The sequence below is a fragment of the Hemicordylus capensis genome, chromosome 4 (assembly GCF_027244095.1).
Source record: "Hemicordylus capensis ecotype Gifberg chromosome 4, rHemCap1.1.pri, whole genome shotgun sequence".
Lineage (NCBI taxonomy): Eukaryota > Metazoa > Chordata > Lepidosauria > Squamata > Cordylidae > Hemicordylus > Hemicordylus capensis.
In genome coordinates this window covers 111,226,394-111,243,887 of record NC_069660.1, presented here as the reverse complement: position 1 = coordinate 111,243,887, position 17,494 = coordinate 111,226,394, and the positions used below count along the sequence as shown (strand labels likewise).

General features: G+C 47.5%; 1 protein-coding gene across 5 annotated transcripts in view; it reads right to left on the bottom strand.

Annotated features, from left to right (window-relative positions):
- MSH4 (mutS homolog 4) overlaps window positions 1–17,494 on the bottom strand; it is a 169,046-nt gene that overhangs the window by 40,641 nt on the left and 110,911 nt on the right. The window contains exons 20-21 of one of the 5 annotated variants that reach the window (XR_008306062.1): window positions 1,923–2,050; window positions 1,408–1,422 (exon numbers count right to left, since the gene is read on the bottom strand). The exons of 2 other annotated variants lie outside the window; for them this stretch is intronic. Coding sequence is in view for 2 of the 3 variants with exons in the window: in XM_053245111.1 (XP_053101086.1) it covers window positions 2,021–2,050 (30 nt within the window). In the remaining variant the exon portion in view is untranslated. Of the gene's footprint in view, window positions 1–1,407; window positions 1,423–1,541; window positions 2,051–17,494 lie in introns of those variants that run through there. 2 more of the 5 variants (XM_053245113.1, XM_053245111.1) reach the window with 2 other exon arrangements.

The window sequence follows — 17,494 nt, the reverse complement described above, 5'->3', positions numbered from 1 at the left end:
GTTACATGCTGTGCATACTGTTCCAATATGCACAGCTTATAATAGATGGTGGATGCTGTCAGTTCTGACATTGCTGATCACTAGGGATGTGTGAACAGTTTGAGAGAGGTTTGGTTCTACGTCGAAGCGGTTTGGTTCGATGGTTCCAGGGTCGAACAAACCCACCCGTTCAGTTTCTAGGGATTCGCAATTCAGTCCGACCTCGGACTGAACCCCCGACAGTTCGAGGGGTTTGCAATTTTTTTAACCTTTAGCCCCTTCGGGCGGCTTCCTCCAAGCTGCGGTGGGGGGGAGGTTCCCCTCCTCCCGCCGGCCTTGGAATTCATCGCTTTGGCCCATTTTAACCCTTTTTGGCCCTATTTGGGCCTCCGTATGTTACTATGGCGGCCATTTTGTCTGCCGCCGCGCATGCATAAATGGCCTGTGAGGCCTGGCATGGCCCAGGGCCTCACAGAGGCCATTTGTGCATGTGTGGCGGCCATTTATTAGAGAGAGAGAGAGAGAGAGAGAGAGAGAGAGAGAGAGAGAGACCACCACGCATGCGCAAATGGCCTCTGTGAGGCCCTGGGTCATGCCAGGCCTCACAGAGGTTAATTGCGACTGCGCGGTGGTGGACAAAATGGCCACTGCACCAACATACGAAGGCCCGAACCGGCCGGAAAAGGGGTTAAAACGAGCTTCAGTGGTGATTACCAAGACCGGCGGGGGGAAGGCGAACCTTCACGGACACCCTCCCCCCACCCCGCAGCCTGGAAGAAGCCCCCCGAAGGGGCTAAAGGTTAAAAAAAATCTGTGAAACACACCCCCCCCGCCGGACTGAACCAAACCGAGGGGTGGGGGTTCTAAGGGGTGCCGGGCTGAACTGGTCCTGTCAGGTTTGAGTCCGGTCTGGACTCAAACAGAACTGGGCCAGCCGGTTCAGTGCACATCCCTACTGATCACCTTTTGGGGAATGTGAAAGGACTGAATCTAAGCATGCAATATACTTTTAAAAATTTACATAGGTATGCAATCATAATAAAATCAAGCATACTTCAGGAATGATAATATTGAGAAGGTACTGTAAGGTATCAAGGCAATGAACCTCTGTTTTCATCTTGATCTGCACCCAAATAGCTTTTCTATAGCTGATTTGCACTTGGCAATGGCCATTGTGCTTTATATGACCATGTATGATAATGTGAATTCATAACTATATAAAGCAAAGTTATGTGAACAGTTCTGCAGTCATTTTGTCATCGTGGTGATTGGAAAAATATAATTGCAGAGAAAGGTAAGGCCACTTGAATGCATGAACTAGCTCTCAAAAAAAGCATTAATACTAACAGAAAAATTGTAGATTGTTGATATGCATAGGAAAGGTGTGATCCTTGCAAAGCTTGCAACATTCTACAGGTGATATCATGGAATTGCAGATGTATCCTGTTTAAACCAAAGATGTTCATTTTGAGTTTATAATGAAAAATCAAATATGCTAGATATGCTTTGTATACCATTATAAAGTTTATAAAAGCTTGATACATTTTTAAAAGCATAGCAAATATCAAGTTAACTTATGTCATCTGTATGTGCAGTAAACAACTTTAAAGCTAGTGTAATATGCCTAGGAACACGTTTCTAACCAGGCAAATTAATTTATTTAAAGTTTAATTATATCTGGGAAACAAATCCTGGTTAATGCATTTAGCTAGAAAGAGAAAAGATTGCCCAGCACCATTAATGGAGGTGTTGGACAACATTTTCCCCCAGCAATACATTTATGAAATAACCAAGCTGATAATGAAAGAATTGAAATTCTTGGTTTTAAAATATAATCCTAAAGAATTTATAACATTTTGCATGCTAATAACACAATCACTTAGGTTTAATAGTACAAGACAATTCACTGTCACGCAACAGCTTAATAGCAAATGAGAACATACCAATGTCAGTTAGAAGGATGGCATTATTAGATTTCATTGCTGTGTGCCTATAATGCTCCATCATGTTATCACTTAAGACAGGGATTTGTTTCATCTATTTAGGAAGCATCTGATTCATGGTCACAACCCTATTAAAATACAGAAACAACAATGAAATTCATCCTTGTTCCTGCTCAATGTTGTATTCCTGAATCGTTAGAAAGGCTAAAATAGATATTAAAATGTCACCTTGAAATCTAAGAAGGTTGAAAGTGCAGCATAAAAGTTATACTGTGAAACAGGAAAGGCATTGTAACATCCCTGAAATATAATTGGTTCTATTTAGAAGTCTACTAATTAAATATATGGAGCAATGGGAGACACGCACACAGATACACACCAGATATACGTTGGCTCACATATTATGCAGTGCTCCACACTGCAGGCACTGCTGCATCTTCCAAATGCAAGTTGTGCTAGAGCTCATGTTGCGAAGATGCTGGAATTGCACAAGAGAGTTTGGTCATTATTTCCAGTGGCTGAGCAATCGTGCAACTCCCTCATGGAATTCCAGCATTTGCACAAGATGTGCTCTGGAACAACTTGCATTGGGAGGATGGAAGCATCATTCCCTCATGGTGCACAAAATGCCCACAGAAGGCTGCATGGTATTGAGACTTTATGTGCTATGTTGTTTAAGACCTTCCAAATTAAGAAACTATTCCTGTTGCTATTCTTAGGAAAATAGTATGGTTGAATTTTATGATGGAATACATGTTATGAAAAAATTGAAAAATGTAGTTTTAATTACCACAAATGTGGAGCTATTGGTAAATGTCACATTTAAACACAGTCATCTCTCGCCAACTGCCAACTGTGGTTTTAAGTATCTGCAACTGGGAAATTGTGGCAGGTCTCGCCAACCACGACTCCATGGTTTGGCAAGATTTCTTGATAATTGGGGGGATTTGGGGGCCAGGGGTGATTTCTGGGGGTCAGAGGGTGATTTCCAGGGTTCAGGGAATGATTTTCAGGGGTTTGGGAGCGATTTTGGAGGTCAAGGTGATTTTCAGGGTTCCCCTTCACTCCTTACTGACTCATGGTGATTTGGGGGTTCCCCCCTATTTTAAACTGTATTTTGAGGTCTTTTTGCAACCTCAATTCCCCTAACCCACTGTTTGCTATAGATTTCAATGGTTCGCCAACCACTAATTCACCAACTGTGAAGTTTTCCTGGAATGGAACTAGGTTGGCGAGGGATTACTGTATTTTCCTCTCATGTTTTCAGAAGTAGCCAATTATTTATTTATTTATTTATTTTTAATCGGGTTTTAATCTAATTGGGTTGCCCCATTTATGGTGCCACCATGACTGCATGTGCTTCTGAACATAATTCTTTATCAATTCATTTTGGGAGACCAAAACACATAATGCCTGTCTCGCCACCACATTCCCTTTCTCTTCTGCTTGCCAGAGGTTGGGAACAAGAGATACAGTGGGAAAAGGGCACCCCCCAAGCTTGAGATGGGAGAAGGTGGAGTCCGTGTTGCTGGGAAACGGCTTGAGGAATGCAGAGACATGGGGTGGAGCAAGTGCTCAGAGAGGCGGCCAGCAAGAAGTGTGGCAGGTGCATTCTTGGATGGGTCTAGGCCACCCTCTCTATGATTTCAGTTTCAGAAGCAGCACAAAACCCCCGTTATGGTGGGGGGTGGTGGTTTCAGATGAAATACTGCCACCTTCAAACCTCAGGTGGAGCAGCAAAACTCACTACAAACCTGTCCGTGTTTAGGGAGGAGGAATTCTCTAGATAAACTTTCTACCCTCTCACACTAAATTATAGGCACAGGCATTGCCTCAGGGTTGGGGGAGGAGGGAAGTATATTCACTCCACTCCTCCTATCAGTGGGAGTGAAAAGCCTGAGTTCCTCTCCAGGAGTCCATCAGACCAACAAACCCCATCCCTGCTGATCTTCTCATCTTTGGCAGCCCCTTCCTTAAATAAAACCCTACATTTAGGACACTCCTCCCCCCTTCCAGCTTGTTCCTTCTTCCCTGGCCAGACAGGTAGATTGGCCACCCAATCCCTGACCTCCAAAGGGGACTTGTTCTCCAACTCCACCCCCTTCATTAGCCTTTCTACACCCATTTACAGCTGTGGAGCTGATATCATCACTATTCCATCTCCACCATTCTGCTGCCTCTTGGACTGTACCCGTCCATCCCCCAGCAGCTGTTGCATGCCTCTCTGAGCACTTCCTGATTTCTGAAATTACTGGGGTTGTCCTGGCATCTGGACCCCCCTGCTTCTCTCGGCACACTGCCGTTTGACTGGGTAAACAACCCTGTCTTGTGGAGGAAGATGAGAAAACCCGACAAAACTGAAGATTCAAAATGCAGTTTGGCATGGGAAACCACAGGTTGTTTCTGCTGCAAAATTGTGGTTTCACACATTTGACGTACACCAATTCCAACCTCTGTCCCATTCAACTCCAGTTTGGTGTTACGTTCTAATGGCCCCTGACACTTAAAACCCTGCAAACACCATAACATTTAAAATTCTATATGAACATACCAAGTTCACCCCAAGTGTAACAATACTATATATGTGTTTCCATTATGAACTTCATGCCCATTCCAGTGCCTACCAATTTAAGTTCAATTCATGTTAATGTTTTCATTTCAGACTCAGAGTCACACAATATTTCCCTTAAATGTCTAGGAAGGTTAATTTTTGTAGCATAGCATGAACTAGATTCTACTGGAAGTATATACACCATCAGAAATATTAGCCCAGTGGTATCACAGCCACCAAGCTTAGGTTTTGTGATCATGTTTTAGATTTGTGAAGAGTTCTCCAAGCACCATAGTGCAATAGCAGTAACATAAACGTTATGACTTAATCCAGGAAGCCCAGATACAATGTAAGACAAGATTTGCTGTTGTAGGTTGGTGTTATCAGTTGCTATGTGAGACATGGACTGGGTCTCATGATCCGTGACACCTGGTTTGGGGTGGTGAGCAGGAAGAGCGGGCTAAGCCCGCTCTCCCCATTCATGAGCGGGGAGGGAGCCCTGGGCGGCCAGATTGGCCGCCCACACAATTGCCGGCTCCGAGACGGAGCCAGTGGGGGCTGGGGAGCTCGGGGACCGCACAGCCACCGGAAGCTGCAGTATGCCCTGCGCAAGCATGCAGGGCATACTGGGGAGACCCCCAGAGCTGGGAGGCAGCTTTTCACCTCCCCTCCGGGGGTCTACTCGTAAGTAGGCATGGTGTGAAGCCGCGCCGTGGCTACTCACGATTTAAAAAACCAGGTTTGCGGAGCACTTGCTCCACAAACCTGGTTTGGGGGCAGGGGTTCTTGAGCGGGTTACCTGCTCCAGAACCACCAGGCTCGCAGCTGAGCCCGGTGGTTCTGATGATCGGGAAAAATCGGGCTAGGCTTGCCTAGCCCAGTTTTCCCCGATCATGGGAATAGCCCCATGGTTCAAAAAGGCATGACATTGGCAGGAAATTATTGGCATTATTAGCACTGTGTCTCAGGGGCACATACCCTCCAAAGTTTGGCTGGATGCCCAGGCCTACTTGCCTGTCTGCCCCCCACTTCGGACCTTGTTTGGATAAAGCAGGAGGTGGTAGAGAGGGGGTCAGGTGAGGGGGGCAGTGATGGGAAACACCTATTTCCCAGACAATGGGAAACACCTATTTTGAGCAACCAAGATATAGGAAGATGCTGAAAGGCATCATCTCATACTGCGTGGGAGGAAGCAATGGTAAACCCCTCTTGTATTCTACCAAAGACAACCACAGGGCTCTGTGGTCACCAGGAGTCAACACCGACTCAACAGCACACTTTACGTTTAAGAGCAGTCCAACTGCTATGGCTCCAGTTCCTAATTCTGAGCTTGCCGGCTCAGCTGTTGTTTCTCCAAGTGTAGCTCCTGAATGTGTTCAGCCTGTGAGCCTGCAACAATGACACCTCCAACTTGTGTGTTTATACAATTTTGAAGATGTCTTGTGAGGCTGGACCTGTAGGCAGCAGTGGCCAGGGAAGCACAGGGAGAATTCCACCCCTGTTGACTGCTGCAATTGGGTAGTCTATGCCATATCACTAGTTAGTTGTCTCATTGGTTCACCTTTGCTTGCCTATGTTCTTGTTCTTACTAACATTCTCTGGAGGGAGGGATGTGGTAGCCTAAGGGTTAACCTCCTGCTGTGCTGGAGATCTAGGCTGTTGACAGAGTTATTTATTATTTAAAGTGAGTTCCTAGCAGAAGATTGTGTCTGGTCTGTGCTCTGTACTTGGACTGAGAGCTGGGTACACAACAGATAATTTGCAAGGAATTGTGGTTTTAAATTATATTTCATTATTGAAAGTTGCTTAGCCTCATTGTTCACTTCTGAATGCTTGGAATGAAAGTCAACAGTATACAGTATGTGCAGAGGCGTAACTAGGGAAAACGGCGCCCAGGGCAAGCACTGAAATTGTGCCCCCCCCCCCTCTGAAACTGCGCCCCCCCCGGCGGCAAGCCCTGAACACTCCAGCCACCGCCACCGGCCTCCCCCCACCCCGCCCCCCCTGCTGCCCTTCGCTGGTGGTGTGGGTGATCCGTGGGTGGGGTGGGTGAGCAGGGGCCAGGGGTCCTCCTTCCACCCTGCAGCAGCAGGCGGCGGCTACCCACCGCTTCCCAGCCAGCCAAGGCAAAAACTTTGAGCAAGCAGCGGCGTGCAAAGCCCTCTCGCCGCCACCCTTCGCTAGAATCTTTCCAGCAAACTGGAGTCTGCACGATGAGAAACTTCCCGCCTAAGGCTGTGCTCACCACCAACCACCCCCACTCCCCCCCCCATCTCATCTCCTGAGCTAAAAGTCTTAACAACAACAACAACAACAACAATGCAGTCACTTGATTAAACAGAACTGTCTATTCGCCTACTTACAAAAAGCCAAGTCTTGGATGTCAAGATTAAAGCAAAGTTAGGCCATTTTCAAAAGCAATTAAAATCGTTTCCAATATCTCCACATTTATAAAAAGAATGTAACCTATTATGGCTAGAATATGGATTTGATTTGTTTTAAATTATTCTCTGTTTTTCTCTCATATTTACATTATACACATTTATGATGCTCGCAGAATCAAGTTCTACACATGTTCACTTGGAAGCAAGTTGCACTGAATTCAACATAACCCCTTTCCCTCTACGTGTGTACTAGCTTGAAGCCTTAAGAAACCCCTATGCTCTGCAAGGAATCCTCTCCAACAGGAAGGATGTTTTCACAAATGACACCAAGAACACCTTTTATTTAGAATATGCTACTTGTCAATATTTAGGCAGGGCAGAATGGCGCACCTTGACAAAACAAAGTGCATTCCAGATATTGTGAGGATTTATGAGTTACAGTCTACAGACGCAGAGAAACCTAAAAACCGCGTTAAGTGCAACTTGTGAGAAACTGCTCTTGATGTTAATTTTCTGTTTCACAAAACATGTGGAACAGAGGACACACCAGGCAGTCATTTTCAGAGTCTCTTATACTGTGAGAGATCCTGCCTCTTACTTTGCCTCTCATCTTTAAATAATAAAACCACAGAGCCTCCCAAAATACGCAACAGGCAACCTCCCCAAGCCTTCCTTTCAATAAAACACGTGCTAAGGGCAACACAGCATTTCCTTTTGTAGAGGGGGGAAGGAAATCAAAGCAGCACACCTTGAGTCTACAAGCGGGCTAACTTCCACCAGAGCAGCATCAAAAGAGTTTGCTTCCCCTGAAGAGCTGTCTCATCATCCTTAGAGGTTTGCCGCTCACACTCCACGTAAACGCAGCCCACCCAACACCTGAGTGCTCTCTGGTTAAACATTCAGTTTGAGACTTCTTTGAAGACAACAGTCCCAAGAGCACTGCAGCCAAATACGTCCCTCCACTCCGTCTCTTCCCGCCCCGCCTTTGTGTGTTTGCCTGCCGCCACCCCCCCCGCCCCGCCCGCATCCGACTCACAGCAAGCCCTTCAGCCCTGCAGTGGCGGCACTTACCCCCGAGAGACGCTGTAGCACAACAAGTCCCTTCTGAATGACGGCCAAGCCGGGGCTCCCTTTGGCGTTACTGGGTGTGTGAGGCTGCATGTGGGAGTGGTGTGGGGAGGTATGCATTATACATGCCTGAGCAGGACCGGCCGGCGGCTGCTTGCTTGCCTGCCTGCGCGTCCACCCGCCCTGCTTGTCTGGCGTGGACAGGGCATAACTATGAACTGCGCAGGCGCGCCTTAGTTGGTAAGTGACGCCGGGCCAGACGGCAGGCCTCGGCGTCGCTCTGCTGCTGCACTCGGCGGGCGGGCGGCACCGGGATGGGAGGAGGGGGACTGCTCTGCAAATAAATAAATAAATAAATAAATAAATAAATTTTGTGCCAAAGGCCGGGGATAGGCGGGGGCACTTTTTGGCACCCCCTGCCAAGTGGCGCCTGGGGCACGTGCCCCCCTGCCCCCCCTATCGTTACGACCCTGAGTATGTGATATTTATTCAAAGAAAAGCACTGGACTGAAATGCCACTGAAAATGAAAGTGTAACAATACTTTCTTGGAAACTGTACAAATACTTATACATTTAGCTTCTAAATATAAGTATTATAGTACATGACAAAGCAGGAAACTATTCCTTTCTGACATGAAATTAATATATTTTCTTCAAGGTCTTCATTGCATAATAGCCATTGTCCTTAGGAAGATGTAATAAACCAAGCTACTAAATGGTGCCAGTGAGTCTAGATGGTTTCTCCACTTTATGATCTCAGGCACTAATCTTTTAATAAATTAAGCCTTAAAAACCTACATTCATTGTTACTCTACATATTTAATTACACCAGGATTATTGCTTTCAGATGCGTTTTCTATTCTAAATTACAACTCTGAGATGTTACAGGTAGTATAGTTGAAATTTACCATACAGAACAGCTGTTGTCTATATCCCCTTAGAGAATCAAGTGAATTAGTCAATCCATATGTATGAATGGATGATTTATTACGGTCTTAGACCTGCAAGGGTCCCCATGTACAAAGCAACATTGGCTGAAATCTCCTTGAGATCATGACAGTTTCCATGACAAACAGCAATCTTAAAAGCTGACTTGATGGGCTATAGAGTGTTTGAGATACCTCTATTACAATAAATAGGGTGCAACTATCACACAATAATTTTGATCATGGTGTCTCCAATTAATTTTTGGTGGTGCTGGCAATCAATACAAGATAGGGTACAATGCTGTAAAGTTTCATAGAGTATCCCTATCATCTGCGGGTGCATAGAGTTGGTCTCTCTCCAATGATGCACCTGCAGCGTGGTGGCGGTGGAGAAGTCTGCTGCTCCTCCAGAGCTGCACCGTGCATCAAGGCTCGTTGTGGCACCTCCAGCGGAGCAGGTGAGGCTGGACAATCATGGCTTTTCCGGAGTGAATCAGTCTGTATTTATAGGAAGTACCTCTTCTTGTTTGACAGGCAGAGTCCATCAACAAGAAGAACAAAAAGGGGAGGGGCTCCCCCCCCAGCTCTCAGATCAAGCCCAGAGCCTGCAAAAAAGCCTCTTAACCCACATAAGTGAAAAATGTGAAGAATAGAAAAGTAAGAACCTTTAGTATAACTGCACTAAGAGGTGCACAGAGCTATATGGATAACTGAAGAAACAGGAGTGCCACAGTAAGCAAAACCACTGAAATGTCTGGGCATCCAAAAACAAGAGAAAAAAAACTGCAGCAAATGAGGCCACTTATTCATGCTTCCATTTTGGATTGGCAAATTTTCCTCTTTTCTTGTATAAATTGCTCACTCCAAGATCCCAACAATTTATGGTAAGTCCAGATTTCTCCGACCTGACAACCAAAGGTTGCGTCAAGGGAGTCAAATTATAAATTTGATAGTGACTAGTGAAAGTGATGACACATTTCCAGGTTGCTGCTCTACACACCAGATCATAGTTAAACTTGGGAATAATGGGGCATTTAGAGAAGCAGCATGGAAAGTGGCTTTCCCTCTTTTGAGTGTCAGAATGCTAGCTGTAGTTGACATCCAGCATTTGTGGTATCTGGGCCAAGCTCTTGCTTTTTAATGACTAAACCAGTTTATTTATTGATTTGACACCTTATCTTTATTGCATGATGAATCACCTTATGAATCATGGGTAGGAGCACAAAGGAGGCAAGGTGGCAGCAGCAGGAAGGCAGACTAACACCCACCATGAGGACAAAGTGAGGCAATTCTCACGATTGCCAAAAAGCGGGCTAAGGGAGCCTCGCCCGCTTTTTGGCGGTCGTGTGCTGCCACGGGAGCTATGCGGCTCCTGGCAGCTAACCCGCCTAATTCCCCCTCCCGAGTGCTCTGTTAACCTCTTCTTCCTTATTGTGTATTGCTGCTCCGTGGCAGGGTTCCGCGGCACAGCAACATGAGGAGACCCCTGGCGAGAGGCTGAAACCAACCTCCCGGCCCTGGGGGGTCTCTCCAAGATGCCCCATGCACTTGCGAGGGGCATCCTGGAACTTCCAGGGGCCACATGGCCCCTGATCCCCACAGCCCCCTCCAGCTCCATGACGGAGCTGGAAGTCGTGTGGGTGGCCAATATGGCTGCCCAGGCTCTGCGGGCAATTGTCTGCAGGAAGAGTGGACTAAGCCCACTCTCCCTGCAAACCCCTTAAAGGCGAGTCTCACTGATCGTGAGACTCGCCTCAGTGCCTACATTTGCCATCCCGTGGTGCATTCACTGCCTGAGAACACTGCTTCATGTAGTCTCATGACAGATTCACCCCTGGGAGAAACCAAACTACTTGTAAAGTGCTGAAGGAGGGAAAGGCACAAAGCAGCTGCAGGAGAAGCTGCAAGGAACCCTTTGGGGGTCAGTGTTACAAGATTATCTGAAGTAATGTGAAAGTCAATCCATCACACCCCAAATACAAAAGAATCCAATTTCAATCCAGTAATGGGGTGCTAGTCCCCAAATTCTGAGGGGAGAAATTGCTGTAGCTTGCTTCTTCTGCTTCACATTAAAAATGACACCCACCTGTTTTGAAGGTGCTGTGGAAAGTCAGAAATTGCATTAGCTATATAGCAATAGCACTTACATTTATATACCGCTCTATAGCTGGAAGCTCTCTAAGCGGTTTACAATGATTTAGCATATTGCCCCCCAACATTGTGGGTACTCATTTTACCGACCTCGGAAGGATGGAAGGCTGAGTCAACCTTGAGCCCCTGGTTAGGATCGAACTTGTAACCTTCTGGTTACAGGGCGGCAGTTTTACCACTGCGCCACCAGGGGCTCCTGATGTTCATTTGATATCTGATGTTCATTTTATTCCAGTACTGTATATGCAAAAAAACACTGGGAAATTATTGAAGAATTGGCCGTATACTCTTCAACCAAAATGCTGTCTCTGCAGATAAAGCTGTACTCATGAATGTGAGGTGAGTGGATGGGTAGCAGACAACATATACCCTAAATCTGGCCTGCGCAACATAAGGCCCGGGGCTGGATCTGGCCCATGGGGACTTTTTTGCTGGCCCAAAGGTAGGACTATTCTGCAGCAACAGCAGGAGCCATGAAGAGCTCTTGGCCTGTCTTGCTGGTAAGAAGCAGCAGCTCAGTGCAACTGGCTGCTTGAGAACATCCACCATCCCTAGACCAGAGCCCACTGACACCATCCCTCTTTCCCCTCCCCTTTCCCCTGATGCCAACCATCTTCCCCCTTACTTTCAATAATATTTTTAATAATTAATTTTAATGTAGTTAATGTGCTGAAAATTGACCTTAATCCTCTCACACCAGTCCACTGGAGCATTTGAGTTGTGCACCCCTGCTCCAAATAAATCCCATCAAAATGAACAGTTTTTAAAAACAAACATTCCACTGCTAGGTAACATATCGGTGCAAAATGAATATTTAAACACACACACACACACACAACCAGAGTAGAAACAATCTTGGAACTTTTACAGAGATGTTAACAGTCATATATAAGAGTTCTATGCAGGATCAGCTGCCCAGAGAAAAGAACATTGGTACTCAACGAGAAGGTTTCTTCTTGCTGGTGTAAAAGAGGTCACCCAAATGTGGGATTACATCCCTCCATGTGCTCCAGAGGCAAGAAGTAACTTAACAGAAGCTCCTTAACCCACCGCCTATGGGCAGATCCTCTCAGTTACTTAAACAGCCCTAGCTATGAATAACAATGAAAAACAGGAACATCAACTGTCGGAACTAACAAGAGGTCCCAGCTGATACCCTAGGAAGCTCAAAGGAGCCCCACCAGGACCCATGTGGAGAAAAACAGTGCAGGCAGAACAAAAAGAAGAAGATAAACTGCCCCCCTGTACGGGGCAAGTGATCCAGCCGACTCCAAATCCTGGGTGGGTCTTGGGTGACCTCTTCTACTCCAGCAAGAAGAAACCTTCTCAGTGATTACTAATGTTCCTTTCTCAGCTGCTGTAGGAGGTCACCCAAACATGGGACATGCCACAGCACACAGCCAGTAGGGGGAACCAAGCCTAGGCTGGATCTATTGCCCCGGAAGGACCCTTTGTAGCACCCTCTGGCTGAACGCCACCCTGGCCGAAGCATACTTGTCCAGCTTGTAGTGCTTGGAGAATGTGAAGGGTGAGTTCCATGTGGCTGCCTTACAGATTTCTTCCAAGGAGGCTGAAGTCGATAGCACCGCTGAAGTAGCTGCGGATCTTGTAGAATGGACCGTGATGTGTCCCAGTGCAGGCAGATACTGAGAGTCATAGGCCGCAGAAATGCAGGCCCGAACCCACCGTGCTAACATGGCTGCTGAAGCCTTCTTCCCCATCTTGGATGCCCGGAAGGAGACAAACAGTGCGTCAGACTTACAGAAGCTCTCTGTTCTGTCCATATATATCCTAAGTGCCTACCGCACATCCAACCTGTGCCATTCCTTCTCGGCAGGCTTGCGGGGTTCAGGACAGAATGAAGGCAAGAAGATGTCAGCCAAACGATGAAAAGGCGAGTTGACCTTGGGGATGATGGACAGATCCGGGATGAGTCTCACTGAGTCCTTGGAGAAGATGCACAGATTGTCCCAAATGGACAAGGCCTGCAGTTTGGATACCCTCCTAGCCGATGTTATGGACACAAGAAATGCCACCTTCCACGTCATTAGCTGGATCAAAACAGAGTGCAGCAGCTCCAACGGTGGAAACTGTAAGCCACAAAGAATAATGTGCAGGTCCCAAGATGGAAAGCGATGGCACACCTGAGTCGAGAGCTGTGCCACCCTCCTCAGAAATCTTTGCAGCAAAGGGTGTTTAGCCTGATAAGACCTCTGGTGAGGAAACAGCATCTGGACTAGGCAAGCTGCTTGACGCTTCAGGGTATTAGCTTTTAGACCCATAGACAGACCGTCCTGCAAAAAGCCCAGCAAATCCCGCAGCTTGCACTGGTCCAGCTGCAAGGTCCATCTGGCTGCCCACCACAGAAAGCTACGCCAGGTCGACTGGTATACATGGTTCGTACAGGCCTTCCTAGAGGCTAGGATGGTGTCTATCACCCCTACAGACAGTTTCTCCCTCCTTAATAGTGACCTCTCAGCTTCCATGCAGTCAGCTGTAGTCAAGCCGGGTTCGTATGACATATTGGCCCTCGAGACAGTAAATCTGCCTGATCTGGCAGCTGGAGTGGTTCCCCTTCGGCCCGCGCCACGATTTCTGAGAACCACAGTCTCCTGGGCCAGAAGGGAGCTACTAGTATCAGCAATGCCTGAGATCCCCGAAGCTTCCAAAGTCAGCAAGATAGCAGTGATACGGGTGGAAATGTGTACAGAAGACATGGAGACCACAGTGTCGATAGCGCGTCCATCGCTTCTGCCCCGTGCAAGAAAAATCTGTGTATCTTGTTCCACGAAGAGGCAAAGAGGTCTATCAGTGGTGTCCTGAGATGCTCTGTCAGCCACTTGAACACCTGTGGGTATAAACTCCACTCTGCCGGACTGATCTCCTGATGGCTCAGCCAGTCTGCCTGAATGTTTGACACTCTGCTCACGTGGTGAGCCAGGATCGACTGAAGGTGCATCTATGCCCAGGTCAGGAGCTCCATTGACTGCCGATGAAGGGCTCCATTGCTCGCTGATGAAACTGTCCTCTGTTGCCGATTTATGTGTGCCTTCATGGTCGTATTGTCCATGTGCACCAGTACATTCTGGCTCCCCATGATTGGTAGGAAGCATTTGAGGGCCAAGAAAACTGCCCCAAACGCTAACCAATTGATGCTGTGTTGAGCTTCCGCCTCCATCCAACAGCCCTGTGCTATCCTTCTCTGGCAGTGCACCCCCCAGCCCGACAGGCTGGCGTCCGTGGCTGGCACCCAGATTAGCAGATCGTACAATTAACATTAGATGTGTACCCCGTGTCCTCAGGAGGGCTACCAGAGGGATCAGAACTTTCGTAAAGACCCGGGGGTGGGGGGATGACAGGCCAAATGGCAGAGCCCGCTATTGGTAATGTCTGCCCATGCAGCAAAATCGGAGAAGTGGGAAACTCTCGGGGTGAATGGGGACATGCAGGTACGCATCCTGTAAACCTACTACACTTGTAGATACCCCGCCTGGAGTGCCTCGGAGATAAAGCGGAGAGTCTCCATCCAGAACTTCTTGACGACATAGCAGTTGACTGGTCGCAAGTTCAGTACAGCGCATGTCGAACCATTCTTTTTTGGCACGGTGAAAATCACCTAATAGACTCCCCTGCCCCTCTGGTGTTGGGGTACCTGTTCTATGTCCCTTTGCTCTTTTTGCTATATATTCTTCATCGGAGCTCATTATGTATACTTACCACTATCTGAAAAAGGCATGATAGAAAGGCTTATAATACAAGATTACTCTTTATTTTGATACTGTGATGTAAGTAGCAATATCTAATTTTTGCACATATGTATGGATAGTTTAAAGATGGTTTGTTAGAATTAATTTTTTTTTTAGTATTTTCATGATTTGGTATTCTTGTAGTGATGCTTTGGAGGAAGAATTTGCATGAGTACTGTTATACGTGCCACTGAGGAGGACTAAGAAGGTAGAAACGTGTTTGGCAGAGACAAATAAGTTGCACAGAAATATGCATTCTTCAGATAAACTCCAATAACAAGAGGAAAAACTACTGGCAAAGTCAAACATACATAACAGCAGTGTGTTTTTTCTGCATGAACTTTGTGGAAAGTGAATCGTTTGTTAAAAATGGAAGAATAACTGGTTCATGTGGTTATATTTCACTGGATTTATTATTGTGATTTTATGTAGTTTTGGGATCAGAACTGATATAATTTTAGATTATTTGTTTTTATTCAAGTTATTGAATATATAGTGGAAAATAAATACCTGGTTTTCACATTTAAGATACATTACAATTAATGTTACAGAGAGTGGGTTGTTTTGATACCCAATGGCCCTTATGACCAGTAGGTGTTGGATGGCTAGTAGGAGGCCCCTGTGTTTTCTGATGTTTCTTGACCTTGGGGTGAGTAGAAACTTGTCCCTTGGGTGCCTCTATATCTCTATTTTGTAGCCCTGTTGTACTATTGAGAGGACCCATCTGTCTGAGAGTCTCTCCAGGTGGGGCAGAAGTCCAGTAGGCAGGCCTCCACCTTGTTGCCTTGATTGTCAGGACTGCTGTTTGGGGCCCCCAGGCTGGGTCGCGAATGACTGGCGGTTCTGAGATGAGAACTTCTGTCGGCCCTGACCCCTATGTCTGTTCCACTGTTGTTTGAACGGCCTGAGAGTCCTTCTGTCATAACTGTGGTCGGAAAGCCCTGATTGGCTGTATGGGTTTGTGTGCGAAGCCCCTATCCTCCCTCCTGTGTGTTGATGGAAGGGCTTTGCACTTATCCTTAGTCTTGACCAAGACCTCCTTGAGGGCCTCATCCCCAAAGAGCTTCCCCTCTGCGTTAGGAATAGCTGCCAGGTGGGCTCTGGATGTGTTGTCCACTTTCCAGTATTTCAACCAGATGTTACGCCTGACCAGTATGCCCATGCTGACCACCCAGGCCGAGAAGTGGACGTTATCCAGGATGGCATCTGATGTGAAGGCGGCTGCCCTTTGCAAACACAGTAGCTTATGTCTCATGCATGCCAGGTTGTCCGGGGGGTCATTAAGCAGTTCATCTATTCAGAGCACCGAAGCCCTAGAAACTAAAGAAGCTGTGGTGTCCGCTCTAATGGCCATCGCCGTGGCTCGTGTGCCCTGCATAGCGCAGATTCCACCTTGTTATCTGCCGGGTCCTTGAAGATAAAATCACCATCCCTGGGCACCACTATGCCACTAGGAAGTGCTCCGAAGGACACATCCATGATGGAAACCTTGAGCAAGTTCAGAGTTTCATCATGAAAATTATAGAGCTTGTTAGCCAAAGCTGAGGTACGCTTAGATGTAGACAGGGAGTTCCACTCCTCTTTAATTGTATTAGTGAAGCCCTCTGGCATCACCGATTTGAACTATGGGTTCTTTGGTTTAGGCAGAAACAGCGATCTCTTGGATAGAGGGGTGCCCTGACCCAGAGATGATGGTTTCAGGCCCAGTGCTGCTATTGATTGGTTAATGAGTGGCTGGGCCTCCTTCAAAATGGATAGTCCCTAGTTATGGGTGCTAGACCCAGGGTTTTCCACTAGTTCGCCCTCCTCTGCTGAAGAGGATTCAGGTTCTGGGTCTCCTTGCGTAGAGGAGATCTCATTCCCCCAAGGGGCAAAAAGGTCAGGTGACTCATCCCCCAAGTCCTCTGAGGACCACACCTCCCTTCTCCTTTTAGGAGTACTCTTGGTCCCTAAGCCCCTCCATTTCTTCCGGGTGACCGCTCCTGTGAGTCTGAAGATGATGAGGGATTATCCCCAGACCACTTGGGGGGCCGGGTGAATTTTTGCCCCTTCAGGGCTGCAGCTAGGGAGCACTGCACAGCTGCTTGTATCCTCTCCCTCCAGACTGCCTGGTCAGGTGGGCCCCCATATCCCCTGCTGCTGAAGTCCCTTGCCCGAGCAGAACATCTATAATGTGCTCTAAGGGTGTCTTAGGGGACTTGTCCCTGCCCCCCTCCCCAGGGCAGAATTGACATTATCAGCACCTGCTGCACTGGGCTCCCAGGCTGTTCTGCTTGTTTGGGACTGGCCACATCGTTCTCCTCCAACTCTTGTTGGTCCTGTCCCTCTGACTTTGAGGGGCTCTGAGGGGTCCCAACATCATGTTGCCTCGCCAGAGGTGACCCATATGGCTAGGCCTGAGCTTGCTCTTCCGCATGCTGGGTGGCTGGAGAAAGGAGGGGCAGGGGAGGTGATCGCAGCTCCACTGGCATCCCATCCTCCGCCCTAGTTGGGGATCCTTTGAGGGTGGTTGCGGAGGTCTGCTGACACCTCTGATGGCATCTTCTCTGCCCCAACGCCGGGGAGGACTGGTGGTGAGATTTGCGCCTGGGCTCCCTGGGTTCCTCCTCTGGCTGACTTTTGGGAGGTGGAGTAAGCCGTTGTGGCCTGCTGGTGCCAGCGAGGCTTCCTACTTTCATCATCCTCAAAGCAGAACGATCCTTCCTCTCCCGCAATTTAGGCGGGAATAACTGGTGATGAGCGCAGC